This window comes from Perissodus microlepis, chromosome 11 (assembly GCF_051167445.1).
Source record: "Perissodus microlepis isolate ML-2025 ecotype Zambia chromosome 11, ASM5116744v1, whole genome shotgun sequence".
In the NCBI taxonomy this organism is placed as follows: domain Eukaryota; kingdom Metazoa; phylum Chordata; class Actinopteri; order Cichliformes; family Cichlidae; genus Perissodus; species Perissodus microlepis.
Window position 1 is genome coordinate 34,252,086 of NC_140471.1, and position 17,783 is coordinate 34,269,868.

The 17,783-nt window shown below is 39.3% G+C and overlaps 2 protein-coding genes across 2 annotated transcripts in view; both read left to right on the plus strand.

The window, feature by feature from the left end:
• Window positions 1-8,885, plus strand: part of sv2a (synaptic vesicle glycoprotein 2A) — a 52,435-nt gene extending 43,550 nt beyond the window's left edge. Inside the window, exons 11-13 of the mRNA XM_084944348.1 lie at window positions 2,976-3,182; window positions 3,855-4,014; window positions 4,429-8,885. Coding sequence (XP_084800474.1) covers window positions 2,976-3,182; window positions 3,855-4,014; window positions 4,429-4,612 — 551 coding nt within the window. The 3' untranslated portion in view covers window positions 4,613-8,885. The remainder of the gene's footprint in view (window positions 1-2,975; window positions 3,183-3,854; window positions 4,015-4,428) is intronic.
• Window positions 8,886-10,867: 1,982 nt separating this feature from the next.
• Window positions 10,868-12,773, plus strand: bola1 (bolA family member 1). Its single transcript, XM_084944907.1, has 2 exons — window positions 10,868-10,976; window positions 11,787-12,773. Exon 2 carries the CDS (start codon window positions 11,808-11,810, stop codon window positions 12,258-12,260), a length of 453 nt encoding a protein of 150 aa, XP_084801033.1. The 5' UTR covers window positions 10,868-10,976; window positions 11,787-11,807; the 3' UTR covers window positions 12,261-12,773.
• Window positions 12,774-17,783: the final 5,010 nt, after the last annotated feature.

Sequence of the window (17,783 nt, forward strand, 5' to 3'; positions counted from 1 at the left end):
GAACTGAGGATTCTGGAGCTGCAAAATCCCCTTACACACCGGGGGATTGTTACATTAATGTTATTCTTTCCTCACTGAAAAAGACAAATGATACCACATGTGGAAATCTATATCACACACTGTACACTGAGAAAGGACAGTTTCAGATTCAGCAGCAGTGTCCACACATGCAAACACCGCCCTGGTCTCGCTTTGTTGGTTATTTGCAGTCTTTACACAAGTCAAGCGATCACTCAGCTGTGCTATCACTGCTGGCCAGGAGTTCCTTGTTATAATGGAAATTAGAAACTTGTTTGCTTATTAAGGCTTAAGGTCTCTTTGGGTTTTCTGTGCAGAACTTGAGACTTTAGTGCTAGTTGCCATGGTGCACCTTATTTTTACACTGCAGAATGACGAGGAAATAACACATGAAAAATGCAGCTGGGCTGTACCTCATCTTAGTCTTTGAATGTACAGATCTACAGGTTTAAAAAAGGCTCACTTTCACTTTCACACTTTCATTTTCCAAGGTCTGACATATCAGGAAATCTTTTTAGAATAATAATTGTAACATATGGCTGCATGTACCGTATCTGGGCGAGTCAATCTGAATGAAGCTTAGCATAAATATCGTCATATTTTCAGAGATTATTAATATCTTTATATTTTAAAAAACATCTAATACAATCCCAGTTCTTTTGCACCCATATGTTTAATATTCATCTTACATTCTCCATTTGCGTTTGTGTCGCATGTCATGTTTAATGTACGTTGCCTATCACCAAAATTTGGATACGCAACAGAATTTTGTTTGATTCACCTCTAAATACAGACTGAAGAATTGGAAAAGGCACCACAGGTCTGGTAATAAAAAAAAAAGCATCTAATCCTGAGTAAAAACCCATTTTTTCGATGTTCACCTCAGCTTAAATAAGCATGAAAATGCAGTTGCCCAGTCTTGTTTGATGCAGCTTACGAGGCTCAGCAAAGCTAGCTGTGTTTTATGATACATGCTTGTGTCTGCTCTTGCTTAGATTAAGGGACATACAGCTACTTTAGAATCATAGAGCTGCAAGCTCTTTTGTAAGCCAGGCTTCTTACTTTTGTAATAGTGATCAACTTTTGTGCATTCATAATTAGATCAGTTTCAACAAGATCCCCAACACCAGTGGATGAAATACAGCCCCTAACTATGACAGAACCTCCACTGTGTGTAACAGATGGCTGTAGAGACGCATTTTTATACCTGAATCCTGAAGCTCAGCAGAGCCCAAGAGAAGACGTCACCTCTTCAGTTGACAGGAATGATTTTGTGAATGCAAATTTAAAGATTCCTCCAAGTCGTGCTTGTTCTGCAGACTGACCCCTGACATGCACAGTCATGATTCACTGCCTGACTAAACTTTCTTTAACTGCTTCTGGTTCTCCAGTTTTGGAGTGTCTGAGTTCTGAAACTAAGCATAACAAAATAGAAGAAGCCACCTGCGAGTCTGACAGTCTGTGGCTACGAGAAAGTTTATTCCCACAAATGAAAGAGTTGAGGACAGTTAACACAAGCAAGTGAGCAAGAAGTTTTTATCCCTAGGCCAATATTGAATTTTGCTTGAGAAACAACTGCCCCTCCTGTCTTATTGTCTTATTTTGGCTTTAACAATGTTAATTAGACTAAAACAATTTGTTTCCAACTATCCTAATTAGAGTCAAGGGACTGATTAGAATTGATATTAATTATGCTGAAACTTAATTCAGCTGGACTAATTTAATTCCACTATAACTAAATTAAATCTGGTTATTCTTTCTAAATTAGGTTGGAAAGTAACAAACAATGGTAAGGGATCATGAATTCTAAAATGAAATTCATCTATCTTTACCATAAACTCTAAAAAAATCAATATATATATATTTATATATATGTAAAAAACACAAAGGCAATAAAACCCCAAAACAATAAATCAATCTGCCCTCAATTATGCTTCTTTGGTAGAAATAATAGTTTTGTTGATGAAACATCTCCCCTCCTGCCCTGTCGCATTCATCATCTTCCTCTCTACTTTGCTGCTTGCATGATATTAAGTTGTTAATTGTTTAACCTAACACTTCCAGTAGTTGTTTCACATTTAAAGGCTCCAGCATGAGATGTCATGAATGTTTAACTTTCACAGTGTTTGACTGTGCCCATAAAAATTAAGTGGGGTCGACATTAAATGGAGAAAAGTCCATAACAATCAGCTCTCAGTTGTCTTCTTTTAGGTTTATTTGGGCTCAGCGTCATGCTTCAGTATGGCTGCATGTGTCCAGCTCCAGGGTAGCAAAATACCCCCAGAATGTGGATTTGAGCTACTGTAGTTTAATTTTCTCTCTCCTTTTCATTTCCTCACATTCATCCTTCGGTTGCTTCCATTATTCTCCACTTGGGAGTGAATGATAGATGATTTTCCCTTCTGGGAAATATTTTGGAATTGCTGCTCGTCCTATAGGTTCATTACTAGAGAGCTTCATTTTGACAGGACCTGCTCATTGTAATCTTGTGTTCTTTATTTTGTAAATTCAGCAACAAAGCAGCTTTTTTATGCTGCTTAGTGAATACAACTTGTGTGAATTTTCTGATGCTGTTGTAGCTTTTAATCTGCCTGCTTTGAATGAGGCTCTTTGGATAAAGCAGGTAACATAGTAAAAGCCTGACTCATTCTTCATAATCCTGCAGTCTTGGATATTCTCTCTTTACTTTACATCACACATTTCTGTGTTTTTATGTTTTCAACCTCCAGATTGAGATAATCGACAGATTTTCTGTGACCCCTCTGTGGTCCAAGAGTAATATTTGATCTTGCAAATGTTGTCCTCTTAGTATCATTCATTGATAGAAGCGTTAATAAAGTGTCTTGCTTTGTCCACCTGGCAGCAGTTTACTGACCAGTTCTTTGAACCTCTCACTCTTTCTGTCTCCTCTCCTGCTATCCTGAACATCGCTCCTTATCCCTCCTTTCTCCTCACAGATCTTTTCAAGTACAGGTTGATCAACTGTAAGCTCATCAACAGCACTTTCCTGCACAACAAAGAGGGCTGCCTGCTCAGTGACATAAGTGATGAAAATAATGCCTACATGGTCTACTTTGTCAGTTTCCTGGGTACCTTGGCTGTGTTGCCAGGCAACATCGTCTCTGCGCTGCTCATGGACAAGATCGGACGGTTGAGGATGCTTGGTATGGGCCATGTTACTCAGCGGTGCTTGAATCGGAAGTTAGGCCTGCTTTGATCCAATTCATTTTTAAATATAAATACAGCACACGTTTAAATATAACTCCCTCTGCACTGTAAATCACTTGTTTTAAAGAACTTTTATCAGCTGCTGCCTGAGGGCATGAAAAGACAACTTTCCTGTGGAAGATTACTTCTTTTGCCATGTGGTGCTAAAAGCGCCAACAAGCAGCACTGTCCAGATTGTGAAAAAAGAAATCCACAAACCTTATTATGTGTAGTTTTATCTACATTTATGTAGTTCCTACATTAACCTGCTCGTGATAAGATTTCTGGATGCCATCTAGTTCCATTCAAGACAGATATTATCAATACTGCCAAAAGGGCAACTCATCCAAAAGCAATATAGATGGAACAATGGAACAATTTTGTTTGGTCTGGAAACGTATCCTATTGGTCAGAATGAGAAATTATAGCTATAGATTTAGATAAGAAAAAGAAATATAGAGGGAGATAAAGAGAGATCATTTTATTTTATCTGTTTAATAAGTGTTCTGTGGAATAGAGATTTATGTGCAAAGGTGCAAAATGATTTGATCCTCAGTCATTTTCAGCTGAGTTATGCAGGAATCCCATCAGTTCTTCTGACATCATTCTTTCCCCCTCTTTATCCACAGCGGGCTCCAGCGTGATATCTTGCATCAGCTGTTTCTTCCTTTCTTTTGGCAACAGCGAATCAGCTATGATTGCCCTGCTCTGCCTGTTTGGAGGAATTAGCATCGCCTCCTGGAATTCCCTGGACGTGCTGACCGTCGAGCTCTATCCCTCTGACAAGAGGTAGGTAATCCAGGCAAGCCCAGAAATCTCCCTGACACCATAAAGGCTGTGACGTGTTAAGTTATGTCATAACAGATGCCCCTTTATGATTGGTTGGCTTGCAGGGATTGATGACATTGTGGGATTCTGGGTTTTCTTGATTCCAAATAATGGTTTTAAAAGGAGCTTCTCTGGGTTCCACTTTATTTATTATTTATAACTTGTAGTATAATATATATATATATTGAAAGTAATATAAAGTAAGAGCACCTGTGTTGTCAGACTCATCAAAGAGGAGCACTAGCTTTACTGTTGATTTTTAGGAGCTCTAGCACCACCCTGTGGTAACATCAAGCACCTGTTTTCTCTGCTGGTTTACTTTAAACATGCTCAGGCACCGAAGTGACTCTGTGCTTCTTATCTTTCTTTTCTCAGAACCACAGCATTTGGCTTCCTCAACGCCCTCTGTAAATTAGCGGCGGTGTTAGGCATAAGCATCTTCACTTCGTTCGTTGGCATAACCAAGGCTGTACCCATCCTGTTTGCCTCAGGTGCACTGGCAGCAGGCAGTTTTCTGGCCCTCAAACTACCTGAGACGCGGGGCCAGGTGCTGCAATAATGTGGCACCAACAACTTTCCAGAGGGCAGAAGAGTTTTTGCCACACTGTGAACGAATAGCTCAAGAGCCCTCCAAATCCTGCACTCTAACCTCTCCCCATCTACAAGAGTAAATTGTAATGCAGGTAAATATTAGTAATTATTTGATTGGTACAACTCCATTCCACAAAGAGCTGTAAAAAAGAAAAATCTAAAGTAAAATCTGCTGCCTGTGCCTCATTGTTACTCTAAATTGGAAAAGATGAAAACACCAGAAACATAGTTAATGACATATTTAGTTATTAGAGTCTGTCTCCCACACTGTAAATACATTCCTCTGGGGTTGGAGGTCAGGGATGGGGACTCTTGATGATGAGCCATGCAAATAGACTCATAGAAATGACCACTAGCCATTGTTGCAGAATTCTCTGTAGTCACCTCCATTCTTCCGAGCAAATCCAACTCACCTTTCCAGTCTTGAGTGCTTTACCATTGTTGGACACTGACTCAAAAATGCAACATTTTCTGCCTTGATTTGAAGCATTTTTGACTTTGCGAGGGAAAACCAAGACACTCTTCTCTTGGCTTCCTCCTTAACAAAGATCTGTCGTCATTCTTTATCTCCTGAGGTCTTGTGTTGGTGTACAGACTAACTGCCATTTTTTTAGATTATAGAACATTCCAGGTTTGCTTTTGTTATTGTTGCGATAAGGAGCTCCATTGAGCTCCTCTCTCCCTTTATTGCATTGCTATAGTGAAACACCGCTCACCTCCAAGCAGCCATAAGATCATACATACACATTTCCCACTCAAAGGGAAAACTGCATTCTACCATGAAACCCATTGAAATCACAAAGGTGAAGATATTTGTTGAAATGTACATGTAAAGCACAACCACTTGTCAGTGTGAGTGCCCCTAACATTTTCCTGACTTGAAGAAAATGTTTAGAATCTCACACTCAATCATCGTTTCCAGCCACTCTGTATATCCCTTTGTGAGAAATGCCTTTTTAGTACTCTTTCTCCCAGACTTGCAGTATGTTTGTCTCTTGTATGCTTTGGAGGGTGTTCTGCATGTCACAACGTATGTATGTAACGTTATGAAAACTGAGAGTACAACATGTAAGCAGCACATGTTACATCTCCCCATCAATTACTCTGAATTAAGTTGTATTTTGATATTTTTTATCCATAAAAGACAGCACAGTGCTTTTATTCTGATGTAGGGATCCAATATTTCTGAACTGTTCTTAAAGCACATGCCACAGATTTAATCTGGTTATTACACATGAAAAAAAAGAAGAAGATGATAGAAAGTTTTTTAAATGTTACCCCACAAGCTAATGTTTTAGATGCAGCCATAGATTGTGTTAGATGTGTAAGCTGACCTAAATACCTTTATCTGTTTGAGCTGAATGTTTTCATTAATGTGAGTGTGCTTCTTGGTGCAATATTGAACCTCTGTGCAATATTGAATATTTTGTTTTTATTTATTTATTTTGTCTTCTACCATTTCACAAATGCAACTTTGATTTGTGGAAGGATGTGGAGTAACCTATCTAATATACAGTAGATAACTAACACGGCACGATAACATACAGTACTGGACATGATTAAAGGACAGTTCAAACCAAATCAGATTTGCATGTTTTTTTGCCCCCCCCCACCAAAAAAAAAAAATCCACAAACCTCGATTTGAATAATGTTACACATAAATAATTTTCTCTCCATTGTCTCCACCTCCCCACCAAAACAATTTTGCAACGAGCTAACATGGCAGCAGTATTTACATCCTGTCACTCTGTCATTTGCACATCATGAGCTTCTCGTCATGTGTAGATGAAGAGCGATGCAGAGTAATACCACTGGCTGGTGTAGTTCAATAGAAAAACCAAACCAAACAAAAGAAACAGGAAAATATTGCAACATCTCATTTGTAAGCCTGTCGTGGACCACAGTCAGCAGCTTTAACCTGGACACACCCAGGGTTCCAGCACAGTCCTCTGTAGGTTTGAGAGCCTACAGGTGTGAGGCAGAAACACTAACCACTGAGCCACTGTGCTGCCACCTGAAAATATTGAGTAGCTAGGTCATGATTTCTGTAAAGATGCTATTGTTGATTTTTGGGCACTTGGTGCACGCCAACGCAAGTGTCATCTGATTCTCTTAGATTAAGGAGAGAGAACGATGCTTTCCACAGCTTACACCAAAGCAAGGTGGAACAATAGCACTTTAAGTCAGAGAACAAAAAAACTGTCCCTTAATCTGTCTTTTGCTCTTGAAACAAGAAAAAATACAGTTCAACAGTTGGAGAGTAAATATTTGAGCTGTTGTAAAGTACTTCAGGCAAAGTAAAGGACATGTGATTGCACGAGAGTTATTCATCTTAATTGTTCTTATTTTGGGGCTTGTATGTTCTTTAGGCCTGTTACAGGATTTACTGCATTTCAAGGGGATTGTTATGCTGATGAGAGTGTGAATTTTGGACATTGTGTTTAAGTCTGCTGTATGGTTGAAAGGTATCCAGATATAACATGAAATTCATCATAGAGAACTCACTGCCAAGGGCTGACTGTCATAAATTCCACACATACAACAGCACAGAAAATATTGCCACATTCCCCTGATCCGCAAAATGATTATGATGTGTTCACATTTGCAATGTTTAAGAAAAACAATCATCGACATGCCAGATTAACAAGAATACAATCCTTTTCTCCAGACTGCCATTTTCTTAGGATAGCAGCCATATGTAGACTCGAGACAGTCGAAAACAACAGACAAACCATTGCACTAAGTGAACACTGTCATAAAGGCACAGTGGAGAATCCCTCGATTCCTTCTAGATACATCTGGATGCGGCCTTGCTAGAAAGTGAAGTGAAAGACAAGGTTTAGCAAGAGCACAATGACCAAAATCTACCAAATGACAATTTTGTAATTGCGAACATGAGGTGCTCATGCAAACCCCCCCTCCACCAGGACAGTGACCTGCCCTTTATACATTTTCCCGTCTCACCCTGATCCAAATCTGACATCGGACCCCTCATCTATGAGTGTGCCATGAGACCACCTCTCATTAATTATTGCCAAATATTTCCTATGCCCTGAGTTTACATATGATACCATTAATTCTCTGTTATACATATGAAGATATGTAAATAAAAATAACTAATGTAACTAATAAGATAAGCCTTTCAAACCAATGTTGCAGTCAGTCTTTGCCACCCGTCACATGAATCAAGAACATCTGGACTTTTCATCTTTTCACGACTCTTAACAAATCTGAATTTAAGGGTTCAGATGTTTTTGTTGGAAATCTGCAACAAATAACATCTTTAGAAGCCCAAACGGCCAGCGAGCCTGAAAATAAAATTAGCCAGATCCTCCCTTAAGAGCACACTGATACACAAACGCACATTCACAGCATAAATATAAATGCCAAGCGTTAGCAGTTCAATTCTCTGTATATCGTCCTGTATCACCCATGAAATTAAGAGCAAGGATGTCAAGATAATCGTTGTATTTGTTTAGCATGGTACACTGTCAAGACGCTAACATGTCTCGGTGACTCGGTTCACGTCAAGATTGTCTCTTGTAGATACATATCCTAGCTTATGTTACAGGGTTTTTTCTATAATTAACGTGTGGCCTGAGCAACAGTCAATTGTGAGTGCAAAAAGTTATCAAAGCAATAAGTGTTTGGATATTTGTCTTTTATTCTCTCCTTTGAAGTTATTGGGAATGGGAGCACATTAGCTATACGCTGGCCTTGTCCACGGAAATGCTGGTTGTTGGCTCAATAATGACACAGAAATAAACAGCTGACATTTGTGTGTACTCTCTGAAGCTACCCTAAGTCTTGACGCTTTTGTCAATAAAATTGCATTGCCATTAATTAAATGTAAGGAAGAATTTATCACCCTTGTCACTGTACTGTGCTGTAGAAACTGTAGTTGATTGTAAGTTTAGAAACTGTGGTATCATAAATATTAAAAAACAAAAAGCTGTAAAAAAAAAAAAAAAAAAGCAGTGTAAATGAACAATACTGTATGTTGTCTTTGATTTTATGTATTTTGTAAATGAGAATGAAACACAAGTAAATACATCAATGTTAAATACCAGTTATAAATCATAATTAGAGTAAATATGGCGGCATCATTTCTGTTTAAAGGTGTGTGAGATTTTTTTTTCTTATATTTTCTCATTGTTGATTTTTGGGTTTATATTTTTCTGTGACCCTTTGGAATCACAATGGATAACAAAGAATCATGATGAATAAACAAATTAAAATAATTATTTTGTTTTTTATGTTACCATTAAGTATAATGGGATATTCACTCGCCCTAGGTACTGTTGTTCATTCACTCATTGCCACAAATATTTAATAGACCAATCAGATGGCAGCGACTGAAAGTATGTAGACAAGATGACCTGCTGAATTTCAGGCTGAACATCAGAATGGGGAAGAAAGGTAAGTGACACTTACTTAATACAGCTGTTGGTTCTCAGACAGGCTGTCTGAGTGTCTCAGAAACTGATTGTCTACTGGGATTTTCCCCGTCACAGCCATCTCTAGGATTTACAGACAAAGGTCAAAAGAAGAGAAAAATACCCAGTGAGCAGCAGTTCTTTGGTCAGACAGGAATGGCCGGAATGCTGTGAGGTGATAAGAAGGGCAGAATAACTCAGATTACTACTTGTTAAAAGCAAACTATGCAGAAGAGCATCTCCAAACACACAATACATTGTACCTGGAAGCAGATGTGCTACAGCAGCAGCAGAAGACGACACTGGGTTTCATTCCTGCCAAACCAGCTAAGACCAGGAACCTGAGACTATGTTGAAAAAAGAAAAAAAAACAACCCAAAAACATTGCTTGGTCTGATGAGTCTCAGTTTCTACTGCAACATTTTGGATGGCATTATGGACTGATGATTTCACCTTATATTTCCTCCAGCGTGTGTCAGAATTTAGAGTAAACAATATAAAAGCATTGATTCACCCTGTTCCATGTGGTAGGACAGGAGATTCAAATCATGGATGAAGACAGTGACAACTCTGCAGCAACTGTGTGATACTGACAGGTCAATATAAATCTGAATCTTGGAGGAATGTTTCCACACATTGTTGAACCTGTGCCACAAAGAATTAAGGCAGTTCTGATGACAAAACAGGGTGGAAATCTGCATTAGCAAGGGTGTACTCTTGCATGGGTGTACTCAGTCAGATGCACTGCCTGAAACAGGAAAACATAATGCAGGGTGATGTGTTATTTGAGGGAAAGAGCATTCCAGAAGATATTCTCTTATTGGGTGTTTTGATGAAGGTGATGGACAACATGGTTGGTTACACTGATCGCTTAAGCAACCCTACACATTTACTTAGGTTTAGATGATTCACATAATCATCATAATCCTTGAACCACCTGGTGTCCAATGCATGTGCAGTGGGGCACTAGTTTGATTTCTTGTATGTTTGTTTATATGTTTGCCAGCATACAAGAAATCCAAAGATGAAGAATACAGCCAGAAACGGCTTTTCCTGCACAAGAAGACGTATTTATCCAAGATAGGCTAAGACTTTGTTAATATGGGCTTAGGGGTGGGTTCATCTTACTGGCAAAATTCTGATAATAAGTGTGAGTGAGACGGCTCAGAGAGACTCAATCGTAAAAATGACTCTCCTCAGAGTGCTTTTTAAAAATGCCTGGCAGCTGGAGCCCTGATGTTACTCTTCACATCACGCTTAACTTGGACAAATTTGACTACAGAAACTTATGGAACGTCTACATGACTGTGGGCTGTTTAATAAACTATAAATATAAATGCATTAAAAATGGAGTGGGTGTGCAAACAATAAATGGCAACAATATACTAGCGATGCATCCAGTATGCTCAAACTCAAGAAGAAGCAGGACAAATGAAATGGGAAATAAAGGTAATAATACCATTCAAAGAAGAAGAAAACGGCGACAATGTGACAGCAGAGGGGGGAGAAGCGGGAAATGATACACCCTTATTCAGTATACAGAAAAATATTGGTAAAAGCTTATTTATTTTAGAAATATGAAATCAATGGTAGGCAGAAGGTCATTTTAGTTATTTTATTGAAAAGTCTTATTAATTATGGAATGACAACATTTTTCTTTTTAAGAGAGACAGACTTTTTAAGAGAGTCTAGAGATGAAATATAAAATGAAGTAGTTTTCTGTGTGTAGAAAACCTTCGTGAAACAGGAACTTCCCATTTCATGCCGCAGATTTGCATTTGGGGGTGTTGTGTATTTACTCCAGCCCAGCAGGTGGCAGTAACACGCTGGTTGTCAACATCCAAAGCCAAGTAGAACAACGAGACAGCAGCAGCACTGAGCATACTTTGCTGGAAGGTTAGTAGCCAAATTTACTTTGGTTAATTATTCTCTTGTCAATTATTATATAGTTATAATATTAAAGACAGCGTGTGCGTGTCTTGTGTGAAAATGTTCGGTGTAAACACAGCTTCCTTCTCTCCGTAGTTTTTATTATGAAAGTTGGAAATCTCAAGCTAGCAAGCAACGACTTCATGCCACCAAGCAAACAGTTACACAACCGTCCTTTCGACTGGTTTTACATCAGATTACAAACACTTACATATCTTTCCCGCTTTTCTGATACTGGAGGTTGTAAAATGCATCCATTCAGCGGACAGTTAATTAGGTACACCTGGATAGTCTGTTATAGGTCGGTGTACCTTTGTAAAGGGGATAATGGGAGAGCTGTGCGGTCTTTATTAAGATGCCAGGGTAATGCAGTCTGTAAAAATTAAATGCGCATGTGTCATTTTAATCCATGCATGAATGACTGACTGCATGAAGTCGGTTTTGGCGCTGAAGCTGCTCTCACGGCAGCACAGTGGCTAAATAAGAGCCTCCTCACCAAGCTAACAGATATTTTCCTGTTATGTGGTGAATCAAAAGCATCCTAACCCAGACATGATAACGACACAATACCCTAATTCTTTTTCAGAGAGATAATTTGTGCCTCAACAGAAGAAGATATCTGTTTATTGCTTTTATTGTGTAATGGACATCTACTAAAACTGCTTTTTCACCCCCAGCTGAACCCCTGAACATGTCTTTACTTGATTCTCCAGATGTTGTCCTGAACACAAGTATGTCACATTACCTTACATGTCACATGTTTTTATGCCTTCCTAGTTGGTCAACTGCTACAGCTTGATGCTTCCCAGTGTCCTCCGCTGTGCTCGGCCCGTATCCTCTTATCCTGCTTTAACTCGTCCCTTTGCCCACTTCAGACCACATATGGACCCAGACCCCAGCCGGCCCATTCAAAGGGCTATCACAACCAAACTGACCGACGCGCTGAAGCCAGACCACTTAGAAGTCCAAAATGAAAGCCACATGCACGCTGTGCCCCCCGGTTCGGAATCCCATTTCCGTGTCCTTGTTGTCAGCTCCAAATTTGAGGGCCTGCCGCTGATTCAGCGTCACCGTCTGGTTAACGAAGCTTTGAAGGAGGAGTTAAGTAGTTGTGTTCATGCACTGGCGATCCAAGCAAAGACTCCTGAGCAGTGGCAAAGTAACCCTACCGTGGCTAAGAGTCCGCCCTGCATGGGAGGTTCGAAAGGTGATCACACAGTGGAGGAGAAGTTAAAGGCTGGGCGAGAATGAAGTGTTGGACTGTGAAGTAGTTTCACTTGTGCTGAGGGACTGAAATGTGAAGACTACAGGAAAATACTTGACAAGTATAAAGAGCAGCATTTCCTCTTTTATTTGGAGATCATTTTGTTGTGGTCTTATTTCTAAATCTTTTCTTTAATTCATTAATAATGCAAAATTTGTTTTGAATGGTGCTGTTGTTATAAAACTGCATATAAATTATATGATTTTAGATGGTCACAGGTGTTTTTATCATCCAGGTGCTGCATGAATACAATACAGGGATGCACTCTTCTTCTTTAAGCTACTGTATGGTTTTATTTTTGTTTGATTTCTGCTCATAGCATTTAGTGATTTTTAGAGTCAGTAGAAATCTAAATTTCAGCAAAGCCCCTATTTGCCTGTATACTTGCATTTACTTAGTCACCTCTTAGAATAAAGCAATGCTTGCATTGCTGTGAGTGACAATAAAGAGTGATATTACAGTTCCATTTGTGAGACTTGATAATTAAAAGTTTGAATGAAGTTATTCGAGTAGGTGGAATATTTATTAACATCTTAGTGTTGTACTGCATGTGAAATTACCCCTGAGTATTGGGGATAATACGTGAGTGCAGTTTAGTGTTTCTTACTATTAAGTCTGAAGAAACAGGTCTTCTGTGTTTGCTCAACCATTAAGTTACAGTTTTCCACAGTGGTATACTACAAAGTGGGTACAAAAAGGCAGATTTTCTTTGTGTTGGAAGGCTCAACATCTGAAACCTCAGTAAGAGATGGGGCGAAGTCAGGGTTGTCTGCGCACCTTCAAGCAAACGGTAGATATATCAGGTGCTTCTTAGCAGCAGTTCTGGCAGGATGAACTGTGAAGTGTTTGGGGCTTTACTCTCTGCTCAGATTCAGCAAAATGCTGCAAAACCAGTTGGCTAGAGCTTCACCGTGCAACTGTATAATGAAGCGAACTGCAAAAGCAAACCAAGAATTACTTAAGGCAAAGATGGGATCTCTGCCCACCAGAACATGTTTTCAGTTATTAAATGAAAAACTGAATGCAGGAAGGTTGTTCGTCCAGTGACAAGTGTTTCAAACATGTACATTTTAGCCTCTGAAAATGGGGCCTGTGTGTAAAACTGTCTGCAATTCTAAAATAGTTAGTTCAATACTTTTGTTAAAGCTTTTTAATTAAACCTGAAAGTCTGCAGTTCAGTTACAGAAGAAAAAAAAGTTATTGTCTAAATACTGTGGACATAAAACTAACTCATGAGATGCTGCTGGTGTTTAGGGAGATGATGGCAGTGTTGCAGTTTCAACACTAGAGGGCAGTATGTGTGAACAAATCGGATTATTTGAATGGCTAAATCAAAAAACAAAACAAAAACGTTGACCTAATGTTGGATATCAGTTATTGTGGTGCTTTTTAATTTTCTCCTTATGATTATGCATGTAGTGATATTAAAAACACAAACTGGTATAATGATCAAATCCCAGGACTAAGCTAACAGAAGCTTATCAACAAAATACACTTTAAGACAAAAATGTGTTTGTGTATTTAAATAGAAGTATTTTATTGCTAATTTGTAAATTAGATGTATTTTGAATTATAATTCATGTATTTTTGTTCTCAGAGTTTCACATTGAACTTTTACACAAAAAGTACAAAATGGAGTTTCTACATGTTCTCAGGATGATGCATACTTGCGTGCGCTGTATGTGGGTGGGCGTCTATTTTTGAGTCGTGTCACTGTAAAGGTCTTCCTGTCCTGTCCTCAACCCTGATGATGGCCAAAAATCACCTCTCACGCCTGCGAAGGAGATAAGACAAGAAAAATAACTGGAGGGAGTCTGACTCAACATAAGGTTTCATTCAACTGAAAGATTCATTTGAGTTTTGTTCAGATTACGTGTAGGACAAAAGCAGCAATGCCAAGCGGATATCACAGAGCCAAAGCAAGCATTAAACGCTGTGCTGCATAGCTGTTCAAAGTTATTGTTAACTCAAGACAAGTTACTGAACTCAGGCCTTTGGTGGAATGTGGTGTCACCTCAAGGTAATGCGTGTCATCTTCTACAATCATCCCCTGCCTGGAATTGACAGCCTGTCAGGCCGCACAAAAGGCTTCGGTGAGGAAGGTGAACAACTGGTGTCACTGGTTTGGAAAAAGGAAAAACAGAAACAACCACTTTATGACCCCTGCTTGCCCATTAGAGTCAGACCTAAGGGTGCAAGAAATGAAGCTGGGGCTGTGAGAGAAAGCTGTACGTTGGGCTGCACGGCCCCGGGACCTGCAGACTGTCTCTGATGTGACTGATGTGATTTATTGGTCACAATTCCAGGTGCTGTTATGGATGGAGAGGGAAAAGACATCAAGGATGATGAGGTGGAGTGCAGGGACTTGTTTTGCACTTAAAAGGTTGGACTGTTTTACATGCGTTTCTAGTACATCACCTATTCAGCCGTGGCAGTTATACGGGAAAACAATAGGGTTGCTCGGTCACTGTTTTGGCCAGAGGTGCAGTACTAAGTGTATCCAGAGATCAGTAATTTAGCTTTCACTGAAATGGCTGTTCATTAAATAATTGGGTCAACTAGCTCAGCTAGGAAAATAAAATTTAAGAGTTGCCTGTAGCAGTACAATTAACGTCCAGTCAGATGGAGACTCCACTCATGGTTGTTTGGAAGGTGACAGTTCAGTGAGAGTGAGCGTTCATTACTTCATTGTTTAAAAAAGTTTTTTCTTTTTACATGTTCTTATTTTTGTTTGTTTTTTTTCTTACTGTATTTAATCTTTACAGTCAGCTTGGCACATTTGGTCTAAAGACTTATTAGGATAGTCTAGTATTTTTCCCACATTTTTTTTTGCCAATAACTAAAAATGCTGAAGTAGAGACATCAAAAGAAAGAGACATGTAACTCAAAGAATCCTGTAACTTCCAACTGAGAAATGTCTTTTGTTCTTTTGATCCAAATAAAACAATTAGAGCAGTTTTTATTTTTAGACGATTATTCCACAGCTGTTCTTTTTATGTCCTTTTCACCTTTAAAATTAAAGTTAATCATTAAATGTTTCAAAATAAGTAATAAGAGATGTTTCAAGGTGGCTGCTGAGTGGCTAGAGTTTATGAAAGGGCTTGATTGATGTTTGGATGTGCCAAGTTAATGTAAAGACGTACTTTTATGAGCAGTGTTTTATTCTATTAGTTATAAAAGGCCAGTTAAACACCAACTTTGCTAAATATATGCAAGGTGTATTTTATGTATTAATTTCTGCAGGTACTCGTCTATCAGAAATTCACTGTAAAGCTATGGTTTTGATATGATGTAACTGACTATAGTTTACCATAAGGAATTTCTATTATTGTTGAAAATGGGGTTCATTCTTCCCTTGTATCAGCTCATTCTCACACAGAACTACTGTTCAGTAGTACCATGCCTCTTCCATCATCTCCAGACTCCAGCAGTGATGGATCTGTCTCCGGTCTCAGATCTGGCCTGCATGGCCTGGGGGGTGCACCAGGTCAGTGGGAACCCACCTTGGCAGTTCTGTTTCTGCGTCAGAGGCCTGGGACAGATGGTGCCAGCCTGGGCTGGGACCCCGGGCAGGGCAGGGTTCCCGCGATGAACAGTCCCTGATTTACGCTGCGGCTCCGGACCGAGGGCGCAGCTGACCCTGGCTGGCCGCAGGGTCATCCATCGGTAGGGACAGAGAGGGGGGAGGTGGGGTGGGTACGACAAATGGGTGTCTGAGAAAGGGTGGTTTGTCTGTCTCGAGGGACTGGCGTCTTCTTTTGGCCCCCTGGGCAGCTGCAGGATCTGTGCAGCATGTGTGGAGGAAGAGTCGCCTGTTAAACACATTTCATTTAAACCCCTCTAAAAACAACACTCATTACATTTACTGCCTTTAATGCCAAACCTGGTGTACTGCACAGTACCAATAGCTCAGCAAAAGCACCCAGTTTGGTCCTTTAGTCTTTGGTGTTAATTGGAACGATTCTATATCACAGACTCAATATTAGCAAAAAAGGTTTCAAAATGATCAGTCCTACTTACAATTTAATAATTACCGAACTACTTTTATGAGCTCCCGCGCTCCTCTGCTGGTGATTAATCTTTAGTTTGTTTCATGTTGTAAAAAAGAAAAAAAAGAGTTGAACTAAAGGTGATGGTAATAGGCTATTAAGGCTTTTTAATTGGAAAGCCCCCACCCTCACCAACTCTCTCTCACACCACACCGCTGACTAATGAAATCGGTGAATAGCTGCCTTGAAAGGAAAGGACAAAAGCAGAGATAGGGAGAAGACAATATCCTTGTGTGGGAGAATTAGTTACACTCGGTAGTCTAAGTATTCAAAGCGCAGAAAAAAAAAAGATTTGGGGGGTGGAGGAGGATTAAGAGAAAAGTCTACACAGGTGGGTTGCTGGGAGGGAGGAGGGGTCACATGACAGCACATTACCTCGTTTGATAAACAACAGCCGGGGCCCACAGGAAGGAGGAAGGGAGTTATTTTATAGGCGGAATTAACTGCTTCACCACATCAGGTATTCATTATGGTAAATCTCCCAGGTGTGCTGTACATGCAAGTAAAAGCAAACAACTTAGGAGGTTGGACTAGATGCAAAACAACTTGTGCTGATAGGTACAAGGTTTGCTGAATGAACTGCTTCCTAATCACAGCTGAAGTGTTAAATGTGATTTCGAGAAACAACCCGCCCCCCCCTATCCTTTTATTGTACAACCACTCACTGCCATTTGTGCACCTTCATTATTGCCAAATGTTTAAGACTGTGCCAAAAGTTACATGTAATTCACTAGATGAATGAGATAAAGTCATTAAAGCGCTCATGTACATAAGCAAAAGCACATTTTATGTTACAATAGAGAGAAGTGTTACTAGTTGGATACAGATGGTGATTATTTATATTAGCCCAATCAAAAAAGAATAAATAACTGAAAGTAACAGATGAAATTTAATTTCCTGAAGAAAATTTTCAGTGTAAAAGAATCTTTAGTGTCTCAGGAAATAGGTTGGTGATTGTAACTCTTAAACTTAATAATGAGAAGAAATTCAACTTTTATTTATATTTTAGAAAGTCACCTCATAGATGCTCATTCCACTTTCATGAGTTAAAAGTCCCAGTTTTCAATGATTTTTGATAATTGCTATTTAATCACAGACTGTATATAAGAGATGCATGTAGCAATTGTGACATTACCCATGGATTAACAATGTCCTGTCTTGCATTTGAGAGCTGAGCGGTTTTCCGTTGCTTTGCTGGTGGCTTGGAAACTACAGATGTGAATCTGACTGAGAAACTGAGTACACTGCACACTCATATGGAGAACTCTTCACTTCACAAGATAACCCACCCTAAATTAAAGCCTGTTTAATACTCTTTTTTACTTTAATGGGAGCAGTAATGTACAAAATAAACATTATGTGGTCTATTCAGTAAGACTTCAAAATAATGATTGAGACCATAAACTCATCAGAAAAATGTTTACTGAGGTCATAGAAGGAGGGATGTACTACCAACAAAGT

Bases quoted from the DNA above. Each gene is read 5' to 3' on its own strand.
- bola1 (XM_084944907.1), top strand. From the start codon at position 11,808: ATGCTTCCCAGTGTCCTCCGCTGTGCTCGGCCCGTATCCTCTTATCCT.